The following is a 20,603-nucleotide window of genomic DNA, read 5'->3' on the forward strand; positions in this document are numbered from 1 at the left end:
ATTTGTTGTGGAATAATCCGTATGCCTTTATTAATTATTTAAATTTTTATTTATTTATTAGGTCATCAACCTCTTCTGTAATTTTTAAAAAAAAATCACAACCATATCAAGTTCAATTTGGTTTTGGCTAGGAGACTTGGTCAAAGACTACTTGGATTGTTGGACTGGTCAAAGACACCACTTGGATTATCGCTGTTTCGTCGTCAGTTGGTATGATAAGCTGAGACAGAAGCGTAACATTTTGTATTTGATGTGATAGCATTCCTACTTGTTTGGATCAAATTTTTGGAACATGGCACCATTCGCAAATTGGAACTTGATCGATAGTACAACCATTCAGATCGATCGATACTAGCTTTAAACAAATAGAACATATGTTCACCGAAAAAACAAATAGAACATATATACATGATTGTGACCATATACATGTACATATCTTTTCGTCATAGTGAGTACGTACATTTTATCACCATGATTAGGCTCCTATTGGTCATACCATGTTTTCATTCTCCGTTACCGTCCATGTTTTCAAAGCATCCCTTGAACATGCGCAACTTATAATGAGGAGTTCCATGCTTAATAACATAGGTTTCAATAGAATTTTGGTACATTATTACTCCCAATTAAAGCTAATATTGTCGTACAGATATAATACTTTGTTTCCCCCATAATCCATATGTAGCCTTATGAATGTTTTAACTGTCGTATTATACCATCAAAGAAAACAAAGAAAGAGATGGGGAATCCTATGGAGACTTGATCTTCGGCAATGGCTCATTAGATCATCCTTAAAAGCGGCCATTCTGTGTAGCTCGACCATCTTCCTAGTAGGAGCATCCTTAAGTTTGGGTCCCTCCACGAAGCCCCCAGTGCCGGAACTTGTAGACTACATTGAACAGCCCCGAGTAGACCTCGAGAATCTCCCGGGCAATACCGCGGCGGCCCAGGGTAATACGAATATTTCTCATGAAAGAGGAATCACCGAATGATAGTAGAACTTAATGATTCTTTCATCCAATCCGGAGGGGAGTCTCAAACTCTTGAGGGTTAATCCAATCCATGAAATGTTTTTGCCATGCCGATCACTTCATCTTCATAGCCTCTTGTACTCCGTCTATACGTTGCATATCAAAGAAGGTTTTTCACAGAATGATCGGCAAAATCTAATCTAACACGAACTTATGTGCATGTATCAACTTTCAGTTAATAGATAATGAATACAAAGTGCCTTAAGTGCTAAAAAAGTCTTGTATGCAATGGTGGTATAATATAGCAATGCCACAAGCAAATAAGGATTTGTCATCTTGATTTTTAGTATGTAAAAAAAAAAATCTATTTTTGACAAAAATAATTCATTGTTGGCAAAAAAAATATTTTTTATGTGTCTTGTGGCATAATCTTACGTGATACCACCGTTGCATATAAGACCTTCTCATGCATGCTAGTTGTAATTGTAACCGAAAAAAAAATAATAAAGAAAATATGCCGTACTAGTCCAAGGAGGCCTCATTATGAATTTTACAAAATTACAGATTCACAACAGTCGAAGAACGAAATTACAGAGATCACATCCAAATGAAGCTCATTTATAAGGCAACGAGTTTTTAAATTTCTAAAACATTGGCTATTCTTTTTAGTTAAAAAAGAGAGAGTAAAATTGGCTAATTTTTTTCGGTGTGTACCATTGTATGAGGAAGCCCATTGCTCTGATTATTTCAGTTCGAGCCAGATCGGCCCACTAAGAGGTAAAATTAGTTAGAGATCCTTTTTTTTTTTCATTAATCTTCATAAGCAAATTCTCATATGAATTTTTTTTTTACTGCCGGCATCGAAAGAATTGGTCAAACTTCTTTTCTTTGATATGCCTACCCAATCCTGGATAATTTTTGGAGTCAAGATTAGGTTACGACATGAATCTTAATCGAATCTAATAGAAAGTCACACAAATGTAGGAGCGCCTTAATTTGTAGACGAGTCAGTTTAAAAAACGAAGATCTTGTCCAAGCAAAACCAAATCCACACTTAATGGCCATTACTCAACCTGCAGAAAAGATAGAAGGAGATGGTTGCCCTAAAGGTAAAGCAATTTATGGCAAATTTATATGGTTGTTTTTCCTGAATTCGGGGCATGTCTTCCCTGCTTCTCCATTGGAAATTAGTCTCACAGTTATTCATGACGTTAATTATTGGCATAATCATGTCGAGCGCAAGTTCGACTGGATCTTCATACTAGTCTGCTACGCAAGGGCTTTTATGTTCATATATTTTGATTAATATTTTGTACAATATACTTTTAGAAATTATATAATGAATTGATGGCTTATAGTAAATTCATTCCATTGATCAAGATTCAAGGAACGTAAATTCATTGGATGAGATTTGGGAAATGTAAAATCGACAGTTAAATAATTATTTGAAATTAATTTATATAAATATCAGTAAAGGACGGGAAGGAGCAATCAATCACGAACTGAGGAGTTGCTCGAGAAGCCTACGTACAAACTCCTCATCACATGAACGGATTGCTTCCATGAGAGGAGTTTGAATCAATATGTATAGATAGATTGACGGAGCCATCTGAATCTTCGAGCAGGTTAATAATTGCAGGGGGCATGGTAAAAGACTAGTACAGAAATGATCCATTCACCGAGAGTATAAGATATACTCAGATTGAAAGTATATTGTCTTTTTTTTAGTCTAGACCCACCTATTCGAAAGCTTAATGAGCTTTAACTAATTTAGTTTTGAATTAGAATGGCCTACTAAGGGATAAAATTCTTATAACATAGATTTTCTTTAATTATAAGATTCGAACTCACCTTATTTAAGGGGAATATTGGTTGAACCACTTAAATCAATATACGTTGGTGGATCGAGAGTATATGAACTCTATAAACCACGAGTAAAAAATTGAATTTTCCTCCGAACCTAAGAGGTCGATTTATCTTCTATATGGTATGTATAGGTATGGTGAATATGTACATAACTATAATTGATTAGTTGTCAACGATTACTTCTTGTGTACAATTCAAAATTCCATAATGATATATAGCTTTCATTTATCTTAATGGAGCCCGCAAAACTTCAGAAGCTAATACAGTGGGAAACTTTAATTTAATTTGTAATTAGGTGATAACAAGCGCGTTACATGGAATATTTAACGATAAATAATATTTAAAATTAAATACATTATATGAATTCTTATCCAAGAAAAGTAGATTGTGAATTAAAAGTGCTTCACTTAAAAATTAAATGAATTAGTGGAGAATGACTGTTACTCATGAAGGAGCAAAATTTTGATATCCTAAGAACGGATTTTATATCCTATACTGAAATCACATGATCGAAGATAAATATCTTAGGAAAATAAAGCATTAGAAATTATACAATTTGAAGTTGAAAAATAATTTTTATGTCGGAAAAGAAGAAATATACGTGCGAAGTATAAGAAAACGTAAAATCTTAAATAATTATTTTTAAAAGGCAAATAAGTGGAAAAGATAGTTATCTAAGATACTTACTCGAATAAAATAATTATATTTCTTACGATAATGAAAACGATTATATATTGCATTATAATTATTTTTTCTATAAATATTCTATTTAGCTCAATTTTCAACCATTCGCACAATCGGGATAGCCACCTAACAAAAACTACATGCCACATGGCAATCACAACTATTCCACCGAATAATAAACTCTTCAAACTAATGCATGAGCAGTGCCAATGATTGTATGAATAGATTTAATGAAGCAAATGAAAACCTAATGAATGTGAAAAAAAAAATACTGAATGTGAAAAAAAAGTTACTGAACATGAAAAAAGAGTTATCCTACGCCTTCAGAAATTATTCATCAACAAATATGTTATAAGCCTCATAGAAAACGAAGAGTTTTGCTTCTTTGTGCAAAACGGCAAAATATATATACATAATTATTCTCTTAAGAATTAATTAAAAATTCCCTATCTATAAAATATTGCACCCTAATTATACTTACGTAACATTACAATATAAATCATTGCAGATTCCAAATGCGCTTGTTAGACTATAATTCTACTAATATGCCCTATCGAGGAATACATTCCGATGTATATTCTACTTCCTCTAATTTAACCAATATGTTCAAGTTGAGAATATATTCCATTTTGTATTCTAATTTGCCTAATTATATTTCTTAATAAATATATAAACGTTTTCTTTAATATAAATTATGACGTGATATCGCGAGAGAGCTCCGTTTAGATTTTTGATTATGTGATGGTGTGAGATGTTTGGTTTCGCAGTTAAAATCACAAAAAATTTTAACTTTAACTTTAACTCAACACACTACATAATAAAAATATACATTTTCCAAGTAAAAAATTTTAATTTTAACTTTAACTCAACACACTAGACAATCATTTGTCATTTTCCACAATCAAAATCAAAGTTACTTTAATTCTGAAACCAAATGCGCCAATATATTTCTTTTCCTACGAGACATCGAAATGTGACATCTACGCCTTTTCTCGGGATTTTTTTTATTAGAAGTAAATTGCCCTTCCTAGATGCCAGTTGAAATCGGACAACTATAGATGTGCATAAACATGTCCCCATTGGACATATAAATAAACCAAGGCCTACTCTCGTTTCAATCTCATTGCCCTTTTCTCTCACAAAATTTGTTTACCCTCTTGGTCTCATTACCTTTCTCCAAATTGTATTTACATTACTATGGAAAGCCGACAGGTTCCTATCAGCAAGGCCGAAGGGGAATCCTCGGTTGTCTCCGATAATAAGCAGAGGTGGGACTTGGCAAGGGTACATAAATTCCACATATAACTCACTTTCCCCCTTCGTGATTTTGTTATCGATTGCTTCTCTAAGATGTCGTAAGGAGATTATTACCAATTTATCTAGTGATCGACGGGCTTCATGCACGAGACAAATTACTATACGTGTTCTGATGACTTCCTTGTCGTGTTCTTGTTCGCAGGCTCATGCGGCCATGCAATCTTATAGTCTAAGGACTCGTATAAATGCGGTGAGTACAGTTAAGATCACAAGAGTGTCTTATTTCTGGGTTTTCCTATTCTATAGAGAAAGAAAAATAGGAAAGCGAAAGACGAGCTTCGATTCGCATTTATTTTCTTTGATCGAAACATGAAAACTGGTTCTATTTGCAGGAAACCGATATAGAGAACTAAGAATTGTGTGAAATAATGCAAGGAAAAATGCGAGGGACGAGGGAGAGTCGAGCACCAGAGCTGCTGAACGTTCTCTGCCGAAGCAAACTTCATCTCTCCCTTGAATGATTTTCCTTTTTATTCTTTTTTCTTTAATGGGAAACCAAAAAAAAAAAAGAATTCTTATTTTACCTTAAACTAGAAATTCACCTTAAAATTTGTTCCAAAGAAGACAAATTCTGTTGCTTATTGGAATTTAATTTCAGTGCAAATTTAATTTTTGGTCTATAATTATTAATTGCCCTGCCTCTTTTTGCTTAATTTCATCAGTCAAAAATAAAATCTTGACCATGAAAATATTTATTATTGTTATTTACTTTTATATTTGCAGGTGCTATTAATTAGCTAACGCATCAAGACAGACAAACATTGTGAGAAAACATTCAATTAATGTTCATAATGATGTCACACGTCATCAACCAAGGCTTACAAAGCAAGAGATCCAAAATTAAACACCGAAGCTGAAAAATCAAAATGAAGAATTCCGATAAAGTAAGAAAGAAAAGGGGCCAATGTTTTTAGGCTAGTTTGATCTTGCGCTAACACTAACCGCAGTAATCGACGATTAGTATTCCTATACTAGCAGCGCTTCTTTGGGGCTTGTGAATAGGTATGTTAACTGGTTGGTTGATTCATTCAAATTGTCTATTTATCGGTACCTAGTGAGAACATAGTCCATTCAACTTCTCGATCTTGCCATGCGAGGAGACCTTGTCACCGGTGGTGCAGGATAAGGAGCTTGCTAGACTGGGATCTTGTCGAACTGGTTCGAGTTCGGCTTCTTGATTGCTTTGTGGTCCTTCTCATCCATCTCCAACGAGCTGTTCCTATCACCATCGGAGGCCTTCCTGGGCTCGCCCTTGTTTTTGCGGTAGATGGCATACAGAATCAGCTGCACTGTCCCAAGCCCACTCCCGAACCCATTGGGCACCTGCAAATTGGCAAGCCCAACCCATGAAAAATCACCGTAAGCAATGAAAAAATCGAATGTCCCAATGCATCAAGAATGTGACCCGAGCCAAACCAATTGGCTCGGTCGGAGGGCTCTCCCCTAACACTGATCGATTTAGCTTGACCTCAAGTAACTGAAAACCACGCAGGATTATTGTGGAAGATACATGTATGAGTGGGCCTAGTTCGGCTCGAGTTTGGTTTTCAGCTAATACTAGAATAATTTCTTAAGAATCGAACCTCAATGATGCAGTTTTATAAATACTAAGAAGTGCATCAGAATAATGAGATAAATGTTCGCAACATGTACTTACAGCAACAAAAGGATCACGACCGAGCAGACCGTAGATGAACCACGAAGTGCCGCACAAGAACACGAACAATGATAGGAAGAAGGGCATGAACTCCACGCTCTTTGTTCTAATTACCAATCTCTGCATAAAAATGTTAATCCGACTTGAGTTTGACAGTAAAATCAGAATTTACCCTGGAAAATTCATGTAAAATGTTAAATAGTGCCAAAAGATAATGGTCGGTCGAGAAAAGGGGCATCTTTCTTATTACCATGATCGAAAGAGGCGACGCGTACATGATGATTGAGAATATGGTGGCGGCAAAGCCGCAGAAGAGCTTCCTCTTGTTGCCGTGGAGGGCAAAGAGGGAGATAAAGGCCACGGCCGAGAAAACTGCGATAACGAACGTGAGGAGCCCGAGAATCTTCGCCTTCTCCCTCTTGGGAGCGAATATCAGGAAGACCAGCACGTAGATGGACTCGATCGCCGCACCGGTCCCATTGATGGTTGACACCAAGAGGTTGTTCGGCGACACAAAAGGAAGCCCGTACCTGCACACACCAACCGAACGAGTTGCGGGAAGCACCAGCCCATCAATAAACACAAAAGCACATATACGATCTTGGTTTTCTACATTTTTCTGCCGCGATCCCAATACTTATACCTGGTTTAAGATTTGAAACTTTAATGACTTACCAAGCCGAGAGGAGGCAGTTGAGCAGAGTCATGACGTAGGGAATGCCGGAGAAATCCTCAGTGGACCGCCTACTTAATATCCTCTTGAATGTGATCCTTTCCAATTCAAAAACCGCAAAACATTCAGCAGAAATCATTAACCTTAAAATGAAAATAAAAATGGTAACTTTTGCATTATACGAACGAACTGTATTATGCTAGGAATCCGACGACGCCGGAGCACAAAACGAGTTTTCTTAGAGGAAAAGATTTTCGGTTTCTGGTCATGAAAGAGAGATTCTAGCCCGCCAACACTACGGGAGTCTCGGTTGGTTTTGGTTAAAGAAACCCATCAAGAACTGATCTTTATACGTCAACCTCGACTGAGAGAGAAAGAGAACTTACGTTGGAGCCAGGAAGAGAAACAGGGCAGTTGCATTTCCTGCATAAATGATTCAGAAAACAGAGCAGTCAGATTTCTTGAACTGTAAGGGCAGAAGCGATGGGAACAAGAAGAAGGAAAGACGTTGCCAATCCACCGAAAATGCCGAAGAAGAAATGCAGGACGTCCATGGCTGCTCCTTCTTCTTCTTCTTCTTGGAATGGAAGAGATGGGTGAGGGTAGAGTGAAGAGGGGGATATTAAGCGGTGCAGTGCAGCAACCAGACGGGGTTTATATAGAACAGGCGAAGCAGAGCATGTACGATCAAAGAAAGCTATAAAACAATTTTGCCTCTTCTATTTCTCTCTCTCTCTAGAAATTAAAAAAATTAAAAAAATTGAGGAAATTTAATAATAAAAAAATTGAAGCTTGAATGGATTTTTATTTTTATTTTTTTATTTTTTTTTATTTTTATGGACCTTATATCCTCTCTCTTTCTCTGTCTCTAGGCTGTGTTCTATGTCTGTGTGGGATGGTCTGATAGGATGGGTTCAGTGGCGGGGAATTGGCAGGGAGCATGGCACTTGCACTGCTGGTTACCCTGCAGCAATGGCGCGTCCTCCAAAAAATATAAAATCGAGCAAGCATAACATATGATATCATCCACCTCTTGGAATCCAATTTCTGATAGGAGAAATACCACGCTTTATGTTTCTATAGCTTTGTCGTCTGTGTGAACAGATTCTTGGACGATCTCGTTTCGTCATATAATGTGAGAAAGCAACCGACTGAAATGTGCAACAACCGGGAAATGAGCGTTAACCGACTGAGGAATATATATTGCCATAATTATCTATAACTAACTGCAGCAATTTAATTCACCACGTCATTTCGAGATAGGACCAACGGAAAGTCAGAACAAGGTAGCTCTTATTATCCGGCGAGGCTATTGAATAAAGATCATCGGTGACATTTATGCAGTCCGAGACGAGAGAGCGGGAGGAAGAGAGGAGATTAATTAATTAATTAATTGAGGTTCTTGTAAAGTAGTTTCAAATAAGGTTATGGTATTGATCAAGTTCACGCATTATGTACTTTGACTGAGGTAGTTAAGGTGTAAGAAGAGATCGAGGGACAGTGTGTCTCGGCTCCTGTTCTGGAAGATAAACACTAAACGAGAACTATGCACTCGATCAGTTCATATACTAATTATTTTTCCCCCCGCAGTTAGTTGATTGTTCGAGTTCGACCAGGTGCGTTTTGTCCTCCGTAAAACTAACTTATCTATCTATTATAGGTAATTAAAATGGTTTCATGCGGGTTCTTACCACGAGAGGCCTCCATTCTTTTGGCAAAATCTGACACGTAAGATTTGCGGTAATTCTACGGGATTTTGGTCGACCGTCCTTTCATTTTCTTGAACTAATGCGTACGATATATAAACATAAATAAATATGAGAATGTTTAATGCATGTACGTACCCTTTATCATGATTGAGAAATATATTTACAAAAAGTTAATTACTATTGAAAAAAAAAAAGAAAGAATGCTCGAGCTTGGATTGGTTAAATTATGTTACAGTCTCTTGCCATGATTAATAAACTTTGAATACATGGAGAAGACTTTGAGTGATCTTCCACCGTTTCCTCGCTATGATTAATAAATTAATCCTTATCTAGAAAATGAAATCAAAGCAAATTTCTGGCATCTTAGCTTATTGCATATTGACAAAATATCGATCAGTCATACATACCGAGAAGTACATTATATCTTCATACATTATTTTAGCTTCTGATATTTAATCAAAATTAATAAGATTTCGAACATTTCAACTCTTTCCCAAAAAAAAATAAAAAAAAAAAAAAATAAAAAGTCCCAAAACTGCCAAATCAACCGTATAATATCATTCATATAACGGGGATCCGGAAGGTAACGTTTGATCAGTTACAGCCATGGCCTAAGCTTGGGGTCACGAGAAACACACACCCCTTTTCCACAGTCTATCTTACGTATATAATATAACAAAACAACCTGAAAATACTTACATTTACAAGAAGACAAAAAATGAATAAATGAAAAAATAAAATAAAGAGAGGTAAGTAGTAAATCAGTCAACTTGCAAAGCAGAACAAGAGGAATTCATATATGTGTGTATCATTTCTATTCTGAAAAAGAAAGCCCATTTTCGTGTTTTAGCTAAAAGATATTTGTGAGATCTCCTATGGTTATGGAGTGGAATTTAACACCACTTTACAATTCCATCAATTCAACAATATAATCATTAATTTTTTTTTATCTTTTTCTTTAATATAATAATAACTGCTTTAACATACTTTTTCGTAACATTATTATTACTAATTTTTTATTATTGAATTCTCCCGACTATTCATTATTTTTCCTTCAATTCAACAAAACAATCATTACCTTTTTATTTTTTTCATCAATTTAATAATAAATTTTCATACATGTTTTTTCTTAATCATCATTACAACCCCACTTAAATTTATATATAAATATTTGGAATAAAGTGGAGTTTAGCTCCACTTCATTACCAAACGCCATATTAGCAATCCAAATGACATTTTCGTTTACATCCAAAAAGAAAAGAAGAGAGAGAGAGAGAGTCCGTTAAGAATCAACGATAAGAGACTAACCTATATAAGAAAAATGTAAAAAGAATTATAGATTTATAAAATAATTAGGGTGTTAGTTTGAGTTTTTGAGTTGAAAGCCCAGTGGCTTAGAAAGAATTACACTTTCGTGTGAGTTTTTGCTTGTCTTAGTTTCAAGATAGTCAAACTGTGCATCTCATATTAGTTAGGCCCAAGTATAAAACTTACGGTCAGTTCAGTCCAAGTACAGAGAGAATGTTTGCCTCATAGTCAATCATCCCTCCTCCTCTCGCATGAATGTGGTAAAAGAAGCCTATCTCATAGTTATAAAATTCCAGCACGAATTTGGAAGCCAAAGCAAAATGTTACCATGTGAACATATTAGCTCAAACTTTTACATTAAAGATGAGCTCAATAACTTATAATCAAGTAAAAATTTTACAATGTCTTTTATCTTTTGGTAAAAAAAGTGTCTTCGGTTCCCTTTTTTTTAACCAAATAATGTGTAGGACACCCCCCCAAAAAAAAAGAAAAAGCAACGGGTCATTTCCCCTATTAGCAACATAAATTACATTGTATATCCCAAATAGTTCATTGGCGCTATATTTATAAAAATAAAAATGTAAAAGCATATCATGTAGGCTTTTCAACATGTAAATATGTAGTAATTACATTAAACTAGATGGAACGTTGGAGTAATTATAAGATCAATATTAACTGAGTTGTTAATCTTCTCTCTGTTTTTTTTTTCGAATATGGAAGATGAGGAATGTAATTATAACTAATCTTTTAGCGTTTGATTTAGATAAAAAAATCGCTTATATAAACTAAAATTTCCAAAATATGATACTATTTTTGCTCGAAATCTGAAGACACGATTTTTTTCATAGAATCATTTCCCTCAGAATTTATGCATTGCACGCCAAATTTTTCTATTCAATTCCCGCCAAAAGAAGGTTATGGCCTCATGCTGGAACTAGGAAGAGGAAGAGGTGGGTTCGATCAAATCCGTTAACATTAATATATGCTACAAAAATCATTTCTTACTTTAATTATTTTATTTTTTTCAGACTAGCCTTATCATTTTTTGGATTTTTTTAATTAAAATATTCGTTTGCATCCCTGAAAATGTCCCGACGCTCGTCAATTTTCTGGTCTTATCACTATGTTATATGATCATCGAGGAAAAAAACAACAGTTTTAATCGGGAATTCTAAACTCGCGAGTATTCGATAGAAAGGGATCATGAGCGATTACTATTTGAAGAAGAGCAAATACGATAATTAAAGTCTAAAATTGTAAAGGAAATAGAGTAAATAAATAAAAAAACTAATCCGAAAATACTAATAAAGAGATTAACTGTTTATTTGGATTACGGGTTATTGAATAGTTATAATTATTTGTTTTCAACTACGTACATTATGACCCCATTAAATAAGTGACTTCAACAACCATGCCTCTCTACTTATTTCCCTTTGTCATCTTTCTAAAACAAACTTCTTCCTTTGCTTTCTTAGGATGATCGGGGACCTTGCAAATGGTGGCCTACCTACATCTGTTGTAGCCTTAGGAGTATGCAACCATAGTTCGCACGAGGGCAGTCGAGGTTCCTTTCCCAAGCTCCACGTTAAATTCTTGTCTCGACCTCTCATTTAGTCTTAATAAATCCGAATCACTTTCTGGACTTACTCAGCGTGATTGCGAAGTGGTACTCTGTTCAGAGTTCATTGGACCAATGAACTCGGGGACGGTACCCGGTGTACCTAGTGGGCCCGGGTCCGTTGAGCTTTGAGATATCCGCGACACATATCCTTGACCAATAAGGAAGGACCTTTTTCCGTGTTCCGATTCCCACATAAGGATATGTATAGCAGAGTTTCTATCGGAAAATGAACTTAACGGGCTGCTGCGGAACTGGAAGTGACTGAGATATTGGATCATGTGTGGCCCCACAGGGCATAAATGCGCGTCCCGATCGACGACTAGATTGAACAAGCAGCTGGTCATGTAATAAAGGAGGCGTTGTTTGATGGCTGACTTTGCAGGGAATTGGACTCTTAAGCACACTAAATACGAAATCACTGGTCGGGAGTGCACCAGAGAGCGTCGCCCTGGTCTGGCCGCAAAGAGGAGATAGAACCTGCATTCATTGTCCCTGGACTCGACAGGGACATGAGAGTTAATAACATGTATGTCTTTCGCAACTGCATCGCGATATGACTTATCAGGGCACAATGCATACGCAACACTTCGCCTGGAACGTGAAGTTTCATTTTCGCGGTCGGATTCAGTGCTATAATGTGCTGCTACATGAAAGACTGAATTCGTTGCCCTTTATCCCTTGTTCTTGGATTTTGAATCGAGGGTTCGTTGTCAGCATACATTCTGTTTGTGTACAAGTGAAACATGCGGTTCGTATTACATATACGCAAACCTATTGCAGCCTGAGGATAGGAAGAAGACAGTTTTATGAACCTTAAGGGGTCACTTCGCTTTCATGTAATTACTAGGCACCGTTTGGATTCCCTGTTCTATGGGCAATTCGAAATCAATAATTGGAAGGCATCGAAGAATTCATGTCCATGAATTCCCTCTATTCACTATTGGTCGATTCCAGTGAAAATGTTGCTGAAGCCATATAGCCAAACCCAAAACTGAGCTATCAATAAATGGCATCGACCTCGTGAAAGCCTATCAACTTCCCGAGCTACACTAGATATATATATGTACTGTAGGCCATGCTGGAAACCAGAAAAAACCTTTTGGCCTATAGCTTCGTTTTGAACTTGGCTTAACACGTCTCGATTGCAGATCTCCAACTTTACGGCCGCCATAAATTATTACAATGGATATTCCCATTTACATTAGCCTCTTCTGATCTGGAAAATCAATAATTGGCAATGGCCCCCGTCTCCAGAAAGAGCCACATGAGGCATAGACTAGACTGCCAGACTTTATTGACTTGTGCATTGGCCTTTCCTGTCTCGTGATTATAATCATAGTCATTGTTATTCTTCAATCTTCACTGTTATTCTTCTTCATTACCAGCGCCACTTTTGGTGCCAGGGATGACATTATTTCGTGGCTCATTCCCCAAGTTAATATCTGTATCTCGACACACAATGCTCATGCTTGGGCTTGCACCTGATCTGAACAGTCGATGCAGCCAAATATCGTAGAAAAGAACATCTACAGTTGCATGGCCATGTCAGCTCATCTTACCGCCGGGATGTCGCCTAACAAGGCCAAAGTGGCCAGCAGAGCATTAGTGGATTTGCCGGACAGATGTTTACTTCACTCAATTGAATTCTGAAATTCATCTTACAAAACAAGCGTCTCAAAACAGTTACTCAACCTTTCTGGTAACTCTCTCTTTTAGAGGAATTTCTTCCTCGAAGAACTGTCTTCCTGCTTCTGACAGTGACCATAACAAAGAAAGACGAGGCTGATTACATGGATTTGGAGGGTCCAAAAACCCATCTTCGTCTACCAATAATGTTAACAACAATGACAGCAAAAAAGAGAGCTCATCTGCTCGGATTTTGACTTGCATTGGCTTCATTCCTGAATTTGTTCTTACAAACCGAACGAAACTCCATATCGGGTTCTGCTTAGTAGTAGATTCCTTTCGTCAAGAATGTGACAGCAAATGGACCACAACAGGATAAGTTTTATCTTCGTGCGCTGCTGCCCAATCAAAAGAGTTGCAGAGTTTTTTTTGGCGCAAGTTACAGTTCAGCCGAGAACCGACCTCTGCAGAAAGTGCATCGATCGGAACTCAAGTCGAGATCAAACTGCGTGCCATGCCGAAGACCTCCCAGCTCAGTACATCTTCTCATTCTTTATGCGATTAATGATCTTTGAACTTTGACCAAACATTCATGTTTTTAATGTGCATCACGTGTGTTCGAATAGGATCATTTGACAGAATAGAAAACCTGCTGCTGGTATCATATTCATATAAAAAAGCTGTCTCGATGCATGAAAGAAGATCGACTGAGGCTCACAGGAATGTCAATGTTCCTACGGTTTACATCTGAACATTATTTCTCCAATTTGTTAATCTTTAATCCAGCCAAAGATAGAGTACGCTTTCGTGCTCCATTTGACATTCTACTTATTTTGTATTTCGTGTTCCTTTTTCCTTTTTCACCTGCTTGGCTTGGTAAAGGAATAAAAAGGGACGGATGAATAATAGATCACTGACATAGAATTTGTTTCCCACAAAAAATTCTTTTGTTATTAGTCATGGAGGTGCCCTGATCATTAGAGAATAAGCATAGTTTTTCTGTACTGTGTTTGCTTTTCCCATAATTTTTTTAGGAGTATATTCGGAAATTCAATGAGCCCTGACTAATCTAGTTAAGCTGCACTGATCTACTAAGAGGTAAAACTATATCAGCGTAAATTTTCTCTATTTACAAGATTCGGACTCGAGACCATTAATTAATAAATTAATTAAATTAATGAAAGGTCTGTTCTGTTCCAATCTCTTTCTTTTTTTCACTAGTGTTTGTAGGCCTGGGAGGTGCACGTAGTATATAATTTATTTATAAATATATATTTTATAATGGGATATTGAACCTATGTTCATAAAATATTAAATTGAATTCAATAAAATTGTTAACTTGGATGGATTTTATAACTATAAATATTTATATATAATATACAAAGTTTACTTTTTACTCTATATATTAAATTTATTTTATATAAAATAAGAAATTAAATTAAGTGATAATTGTTAGTTTGAATTTTATAGTTCTAAATATATCTTAATACCAAGTTTTTTTTTTCTATTCTTGAAACTTAAGACAACAAATACTATTCGAGCTGCCATTGACCCACGCTTATGTAATGCGTAAAAAATAGATTAATTTATTTACCTACTTAATTTCCAAAAAACTTACTTCAAAGATCGAAGGATTCAGCCATTTGATCATATCTGATAAAGTACTATCACATTACATGTAATTAATATTTAGTAGGAAATAAAATTGAATTATAAACATACATATTTATGTTTCATGCTGTTCAAATAAATTGACATTTCAAGGTGAATTAATATCTTTTTTTAGGAAAAGTAACATTTCAATAATCTTCGTCTAGAAAGCATTTGCCTGCTCAATCAATGAGCAGGCACCCCCTTCTCTCCGATCACATCTTGGATTTTTATTTTTTTCTAAAATTACTTTTTACTGTTTATTTTGTTTAATTTGATTGGACTCCTGCAGTTTCTTTTAAGTTTTAACCCATTTAATAAGGCCCTTAAAAATTTTAAAATAAAAAAGACCGTTCAACTTTTGACCGAAAGTCGACGGGGCACCATGCCATGAAAAAGTTCAAAATTTTGCATGGTAAAATTAAATTAAATTGATCTGTACTATCTCCGCAAAATAGTTCAAAAACCATATTGTGCGGTATAATATAAATCAAAAGAGATTGTTCTTGTTCTACTAGACTTCCTTTTTAAAAAAAAAAATCTAAAACACAATCCCAGGCCTCGAATGTCATAGAGAAAATCCAAAGCACTGCCACAACTTTCGTAAATATCCGACTTCAGAAGTCGGGGATTGCACATCATCGTGGGCTGTAAGGCAAACAAAATTAGTTATTATTTTCAAGATTAACAACCCTATCCTTAGTTCTAATTTTGATCAGCCAACCAACCAAAGAGAAATGATCTTTACAGGAGAGTTGGATTTGTATCACTGTACAAACTATGCATGACAGTTCAGGTTTAACTATTCAAAATATTAGACCGAGTAGAAGAATTAAACGAAAGGAGTAATCAACACAAATGAATAAACAGATATGCAGGCGTAGAGTGTGCATGCAAGCAAGCTGAAGAAAATGAGGATGTGTATGTATTAATTTCCTCATTCCCAATTTATCATGTGACCGAAACCTGAACCAATCATTTCATTTTTTTTTTCTCTCATGGCTAAAGTTGCAAACCAATAATTTCAAGCATGCAAATTTTTTTCTTCTGGTTTTTGTTCTTTAATAATTCAAATCCCAGTTTTGCTTGCTTTTCGGTTGAAATTTGTCTGTTTATTTAAGAAGTTACGTAAATGACCTGTCATTTTCTTTTCTTGGATCGCTTACGTAAAATCTGCAGGACTCACTTTTAAGCCGTCTATATACGTACACATACCAACCGGAACCGTAATAATTAGAGATGGAATAGAAAATTGACATCCTTCCACCCGGGAGAGGAACGCATACGTATACGTCATTAGCTTAACCGTTGCTTAATTACATTGATCAGGATATAAGTAGTATGTCTATTCAAAGTCGATGGACTTCCGTTTCTACTACATCATTCCTCATCTCGGGACCAAGCTAACCCCGGAACAGCTACCTAGTTAGCTGTTAGTTGTCCAGTCAAAGCTGCTTCACGTTTAGCATAACTTACAATTTCCCACCTTCCTACAGAACCGGCAAGCAAACCAGAAATATAATCCCTCCTCGTATGGTTCTAATAAAAAACCAGACCGTCGGCGGTTAAAATCCAAGATCACGGGGCGAGAAGGGGCAGAGACACCACGAGGCATCGCAGGTATAATCTTTGACCCTACAGAAAATTGGAGAACAAACTAAATTAATGAGGGGGGACAACTTATAGTTTAGTCAAGTTAAAACTAAAAGTCAATGGGGAACTCAATCGACTGATTATAAAGCCTGCAAAAGTGGCAGAATGAATGATCGAGTTGAAGCAAACCAAACACACGAGCCTCATACACTTTAACAGTACCGGCTGCACAATCCAGGGCCTCGAATGTCATATAGAGAATATAACCACTGCCTCACGGTTCATAATTTGGCTTCAGAAGTCGGGATTGCATATCAACGTGCACTGAGAGGCAAGAAAGATCATCAGTTATTATTCTTATGATTGGTGAGCCCAGCCTCAGTTTCAATTTTCACTAACCAGCCAAAAGAGATATCATCACAGTTGAACTGGGATTTGAATTGCTATGAGCAACTATGCATGTACAGTTAAGGTACAGCGATTAATGTTGGGCCCGAGTAGAATTAAACAAGCAATCAACACAAAAGAATGAAGTGAACAGATGCCAGCGCAGTGTGTAAAATAAAAATAAAACAAAAAAACATCAGCCGACAAGCCTGAGATAACCTGGTAGGCACGGCAATTAGCAACAGCAAGGTGAAGAAAATGGTTGTAGTGGACAGGGTCGATTTGGCCAGGTCGAGCCGGTTGAATTAGGTGGCCAACGGCATGAGAGAAGTCATCAACATCGAAGCCCTAGATTTTAAGCCAATCAGAACAAAGGGGAGGATGAGAAAATCCCTTTAGGAGGAGAACGAGCCACGAGAAAGAAGTGCTTGCATTCATTCACTGATTAGTTATATATTACTTACCTGGCTTTTCTTCAACTTAGCTGAGTAGGACTGCATCTCTTTGGGCGTCAACCCGGGGAAGATCGGGTGGTGGCAGTCGATTCATGAGAAAGTAATGAATAGGTCAGTGCACATACAACTAAAATTTGACCCTGGCTTACTAATGTGATGATCATCATGGCAGCTAGCGGAGCGGAATTCTTCTCTAATTTTACAGATCTAGAAATTAAGCTCGAGGAAGGAAGGCTGCGCTACGTATACACTGATTCGATATTTTGAGGTTATAACCGGTGCAAGAGCCGGACTTTGTTTTTCACTAAAGGAGGAGATATACCTAAGCTACATGAAAAACAGGTGACCATACCCTACTTTGCCATCGAATAAGTTTTCTATATTCCACCTGCAAACTACATATTATATATACTTCTAATCGGGAATGGAAGTGAATGAAAATTTGCAGCAGGAAAAGAATGAATCTTAGATTCGAGCGGGCACAAGCAGGCAGGCAGTCATTCAGTCGAATTAAAACAGAAGCAGCCATAATCAGCCAAACACATCATTGAATTATTGCTTGTAGAAACACGAAGCACAACTTTTGACCCAAAATATATCATTGGATTACATCTCGAATTTCCGTTTCCTTTCATCCAAATATCATCAGTTAAGTTATAGCAGCTCACTGATTGCCCAAGCTGGCATTTCTCCTCCTTCTTTAATCTTTGATGCAAGTTAAAATCAAGCTCTTGATCGGCACTGATACATCTGTATAGGCATATATGGTGCATTTTCTACTAGCTTATTATGATGGAGACAAGGAAGAAATTGAAAGCATCTGCAAAATTGGTGAGTGAAAATAGTTTGTGCAATCAATGATGATGAAGTTGAAGCTCAACAGTATTGATAGCTTATCAATGATTGGCAGGCACCGGTTTCGCTGAAGCAATGCTTTGAAGAAAGATCTGCCAGTCTTCGCTCCAAAGTTAGTTATCCCTAAGCCAAAGGTGTGTCTATTTGCTACTTCCCTCTCCCTCTCTCTCTTCGTGAGTAGATTCAGTTCCTAACACGGTAGCTCATTGTGAATTGCAGCCATACTTTCGTTATTCATATACACTCAGCCCAGATGTGTGGTTCGAGCCCACTGAGGTATAACTGCGATCGATTGTGTGCTTTTTCTTTGTTCGCACTTTGTTGAGAAGTAAAATGGGATAAATCTCACATCGAAAAAGAAAAGGAAAATACATGGGTTAATTTATGGCTTGGGTACCACCATTTATAAGCTTGAACTTTTAAGTGGATATGGGCTCGAGTCCGTATATTCCCAATGGAAATTTAATATGGTATCAGAACGGGTTACGCTTTCGCATTCTTATGCGCGTATGCGCATTGACTGTCCGAGTGCAGCCAAGAGTGCGCCTCGTGTTAGTGTCCCCCCTCGCCTGAGTATGGAAGATGAGCCCGGCTCGAGGTCAATTGATGAGGGCGGGTGTTTAAGGGCACGTGACAACGTGTTGGCAGAAATAGACCACACGTTGCACGTGACGGCGGGTGTTGAGAAGTAAAATGGGATAAATCCTACATCGGAAAAAATACATGGGTTAATATATGGCTTGGGTATCACTACTTATAAGCTTGAGCTTTTAAGTAGATATGGGCTCGAGTTCGTATAAACCCAATGAAAATTTAATACACTTTGTTTTGACCCTTGTACCTGTTATTCATTGTATCCTTGTACCTGTTATTCATTGTAGTTAGAAAGCAATGGTGAGTGCAGAAACTTTCCTATTTTCGGAAATTCTTTTGGTGGGAAATTAAATTACTGTTTGGGTTTTTCTTGTTGAGCTTTATTTGATTTCTCAATTCTCTTACAACAATGTTTATCTATGTTTTTACAGGTTTGGGAGGTGAAAGCCGCAGATTTAACTATTAGCCCTGTTCATCGTGCTGCAGTGGGCATTGTAGATTTGAGAAGGTTTGCTCATCTCAGTGATGCCCAGAATGTTATTGCTTTAATAACCGATGTGTATCTGCACTTTTCATGGTTTCTGCAGTCAGAGATCTATAACTTGTTGGGTTGCTTTGGATACTTTATAGTTTCATCAACTTTTATTTCTGGAAAAGGGTCTCTCTCAGCTTACCTCGTCTGCTTCGCTTCCGGGAAGACGAAGCGCCTGAGCAAGAAACCTCTTCAGAACAAGTGAGTAAACATTTTCCTTTTCTTGTCATTCAACTGAACAATCTGATGGATTGATTACTCATGTCCCTGAAGTGATAGATCATGGCGGAATGAGCTTGAATTTTGATCCCATACATAAAAACCTCATTTCCTCTTACTACAAGGAATAGATTGATGGCTTACAAGTCCCCTTCTTCCCTCACATACAGATTGCAGAACTGTATATTGCTCAAAAGCACACTCACAAGAATAATCAAGATGACGATGAAGAGGAATGAAAGGCAAGGCCCTCATTGTTCTAACTAGACATATAATAGTCTAAGTAAAGTTGCGTAAAAATATTTTAACCATGAAGAGTCTATGATAGATCCGAGCTTGCAGCCCCATGCCGCGCATTCAACGTGCCAGTTTATGCATGGCATCTCTTGAGTGATGTTGGACTCGGAATTAAAGATTGCCTCTACTTACTCATGTAGGTCGAATTTGTGCTGTCTTGATTACTACTGAGAAATATGGTCTGGTTCATGAGCTCCCTTATTTTCAGGAACAACCCCGAGCTCATGAAGTTTTTTCAGCTTGGAGAAGGCTCGTATTCAGTTGTCTGTACTTGAAACGGATCTCACTTTTCAAAGAGAAATTTGGGTTGCTTATCATAGTGGTCATTTTTGGTCTATGTTCCTCTTATGTTGAAGGGATGAGCCTGAAACACTGTTATATTGAACCATTTACTCATCTTATGAATTACAAGACGTTTTCTTGTGGCAAGTTATTAGAGGTATGAACTATAACTTTTATCTTAATTCATAGTGTGATACGATCCTCTTTTCGGGACGTACGAAAACAATTTGTTGATAAGAAGGTGGATAATGGAAGAACAAGGTACTACATATTATACTCAACATCATATGTGAGCAGATCTGAAAAATGA

At 36.8% G+C, this 20,603-nt stretch overlaps 1 protein-coding gene and 2 long non-coding RNA genes across 6 annotated transcripts; 1 reads left to right on the forward strand and 2 right to left on the reverse strand.

The window, feature by feature from the left end:
- Positions 1-5,596: 5,596 nt before the first annotated feature.
- Positions 5,597-7,840, reverse strand: LOC116202543 (bidirectional sugar transporter SWEET1-like). Of its 2 annotated transcripts, none has more exons than XM_031534125.1 (6): positions 7,686-7,840; positions 7,552-7,588; positions 7,168-7,263; positions 6,743-7,022; positions 6,493-6,612; positions 5,597-6,158 (listed from the first exon to the last, which is right to left on the reverse strand). In XM_031534125.1, the coding sequence occupies exons 1-6, from the start codon at positions 7,717-7,719 to the stop codon at positions 5,970-5,972; spliced, it is 756 nt and encodes a 251-aa protein (XP_031389985.1). In that variant the 5' UTR covers positions 7,720-7,840; the 3' UTR covers positions 5,597-5,969. The 2 variants fall into 2 exon arrangements, with proteins under 2 accessions (XP_031389985.1, XP_031389986.1); XM_031534126.1 differs by having other exon boundaries at positions 7,673-7,798.
- Positions 7,841-16,360: 8,520 nt separating this feature from the next.
- LOC116206421 lies at positions 16,361-17,659 on the reverse strand. The gene is made up of 4 exons (XR_004156677.1): positions 17,524-17,659; positions 17,279-17,407; positions 16,882-16,996; positions 16,361-16,714 (listed from the first exon to the last, which is right to left on the reverse strand). It is a non-coding gene; the product is annotated as an uncharacterized LOC116206421 (long non-coding RNA).
- Positions 16,708-20,442, forward strand: LOC116206420. 3 transcript variants are annotated; one of them, XR_004156675.1, is made up of 6 exons: positions 16,708-18,345; positions 18,425-18,503; positions 18,589-18,645; positions 19,395-19,696; positions 19,885-20,147; positions 20,220-20,442. It is a non-coding gene; the product is annotated as an uncharacterized LOC116206420 (long non-coding RNA). The 3 variants fall into 3 exon arrangements; XR_004156676.1 differs by having other exon boundaries at positions 16,708-17,856; positions 17,963-18,345; positions 19,885-20,442; XR_004156674.1 differs by having other exon boundaries at positions 19,885-20,442.
- The last annotated feature ends 161 nt before the right edge of the window (positions 20,443-20,603 follow it).

Source organism: Punica granatum, chromosome 4 (assembly GCF_007655135.1).
Source record: "Punica granatum isolate Tunisia-2019 chromosome 4, ASM765513v2, whole genome shotgun sequence".
In the NCBI taxonomy this organism is placed as follows: Eukaryota; Viridiplantae; Streptophyta; class Magnoliopsida; order Myrtales; family Lythraceae; genus Punica; species Punica granatum.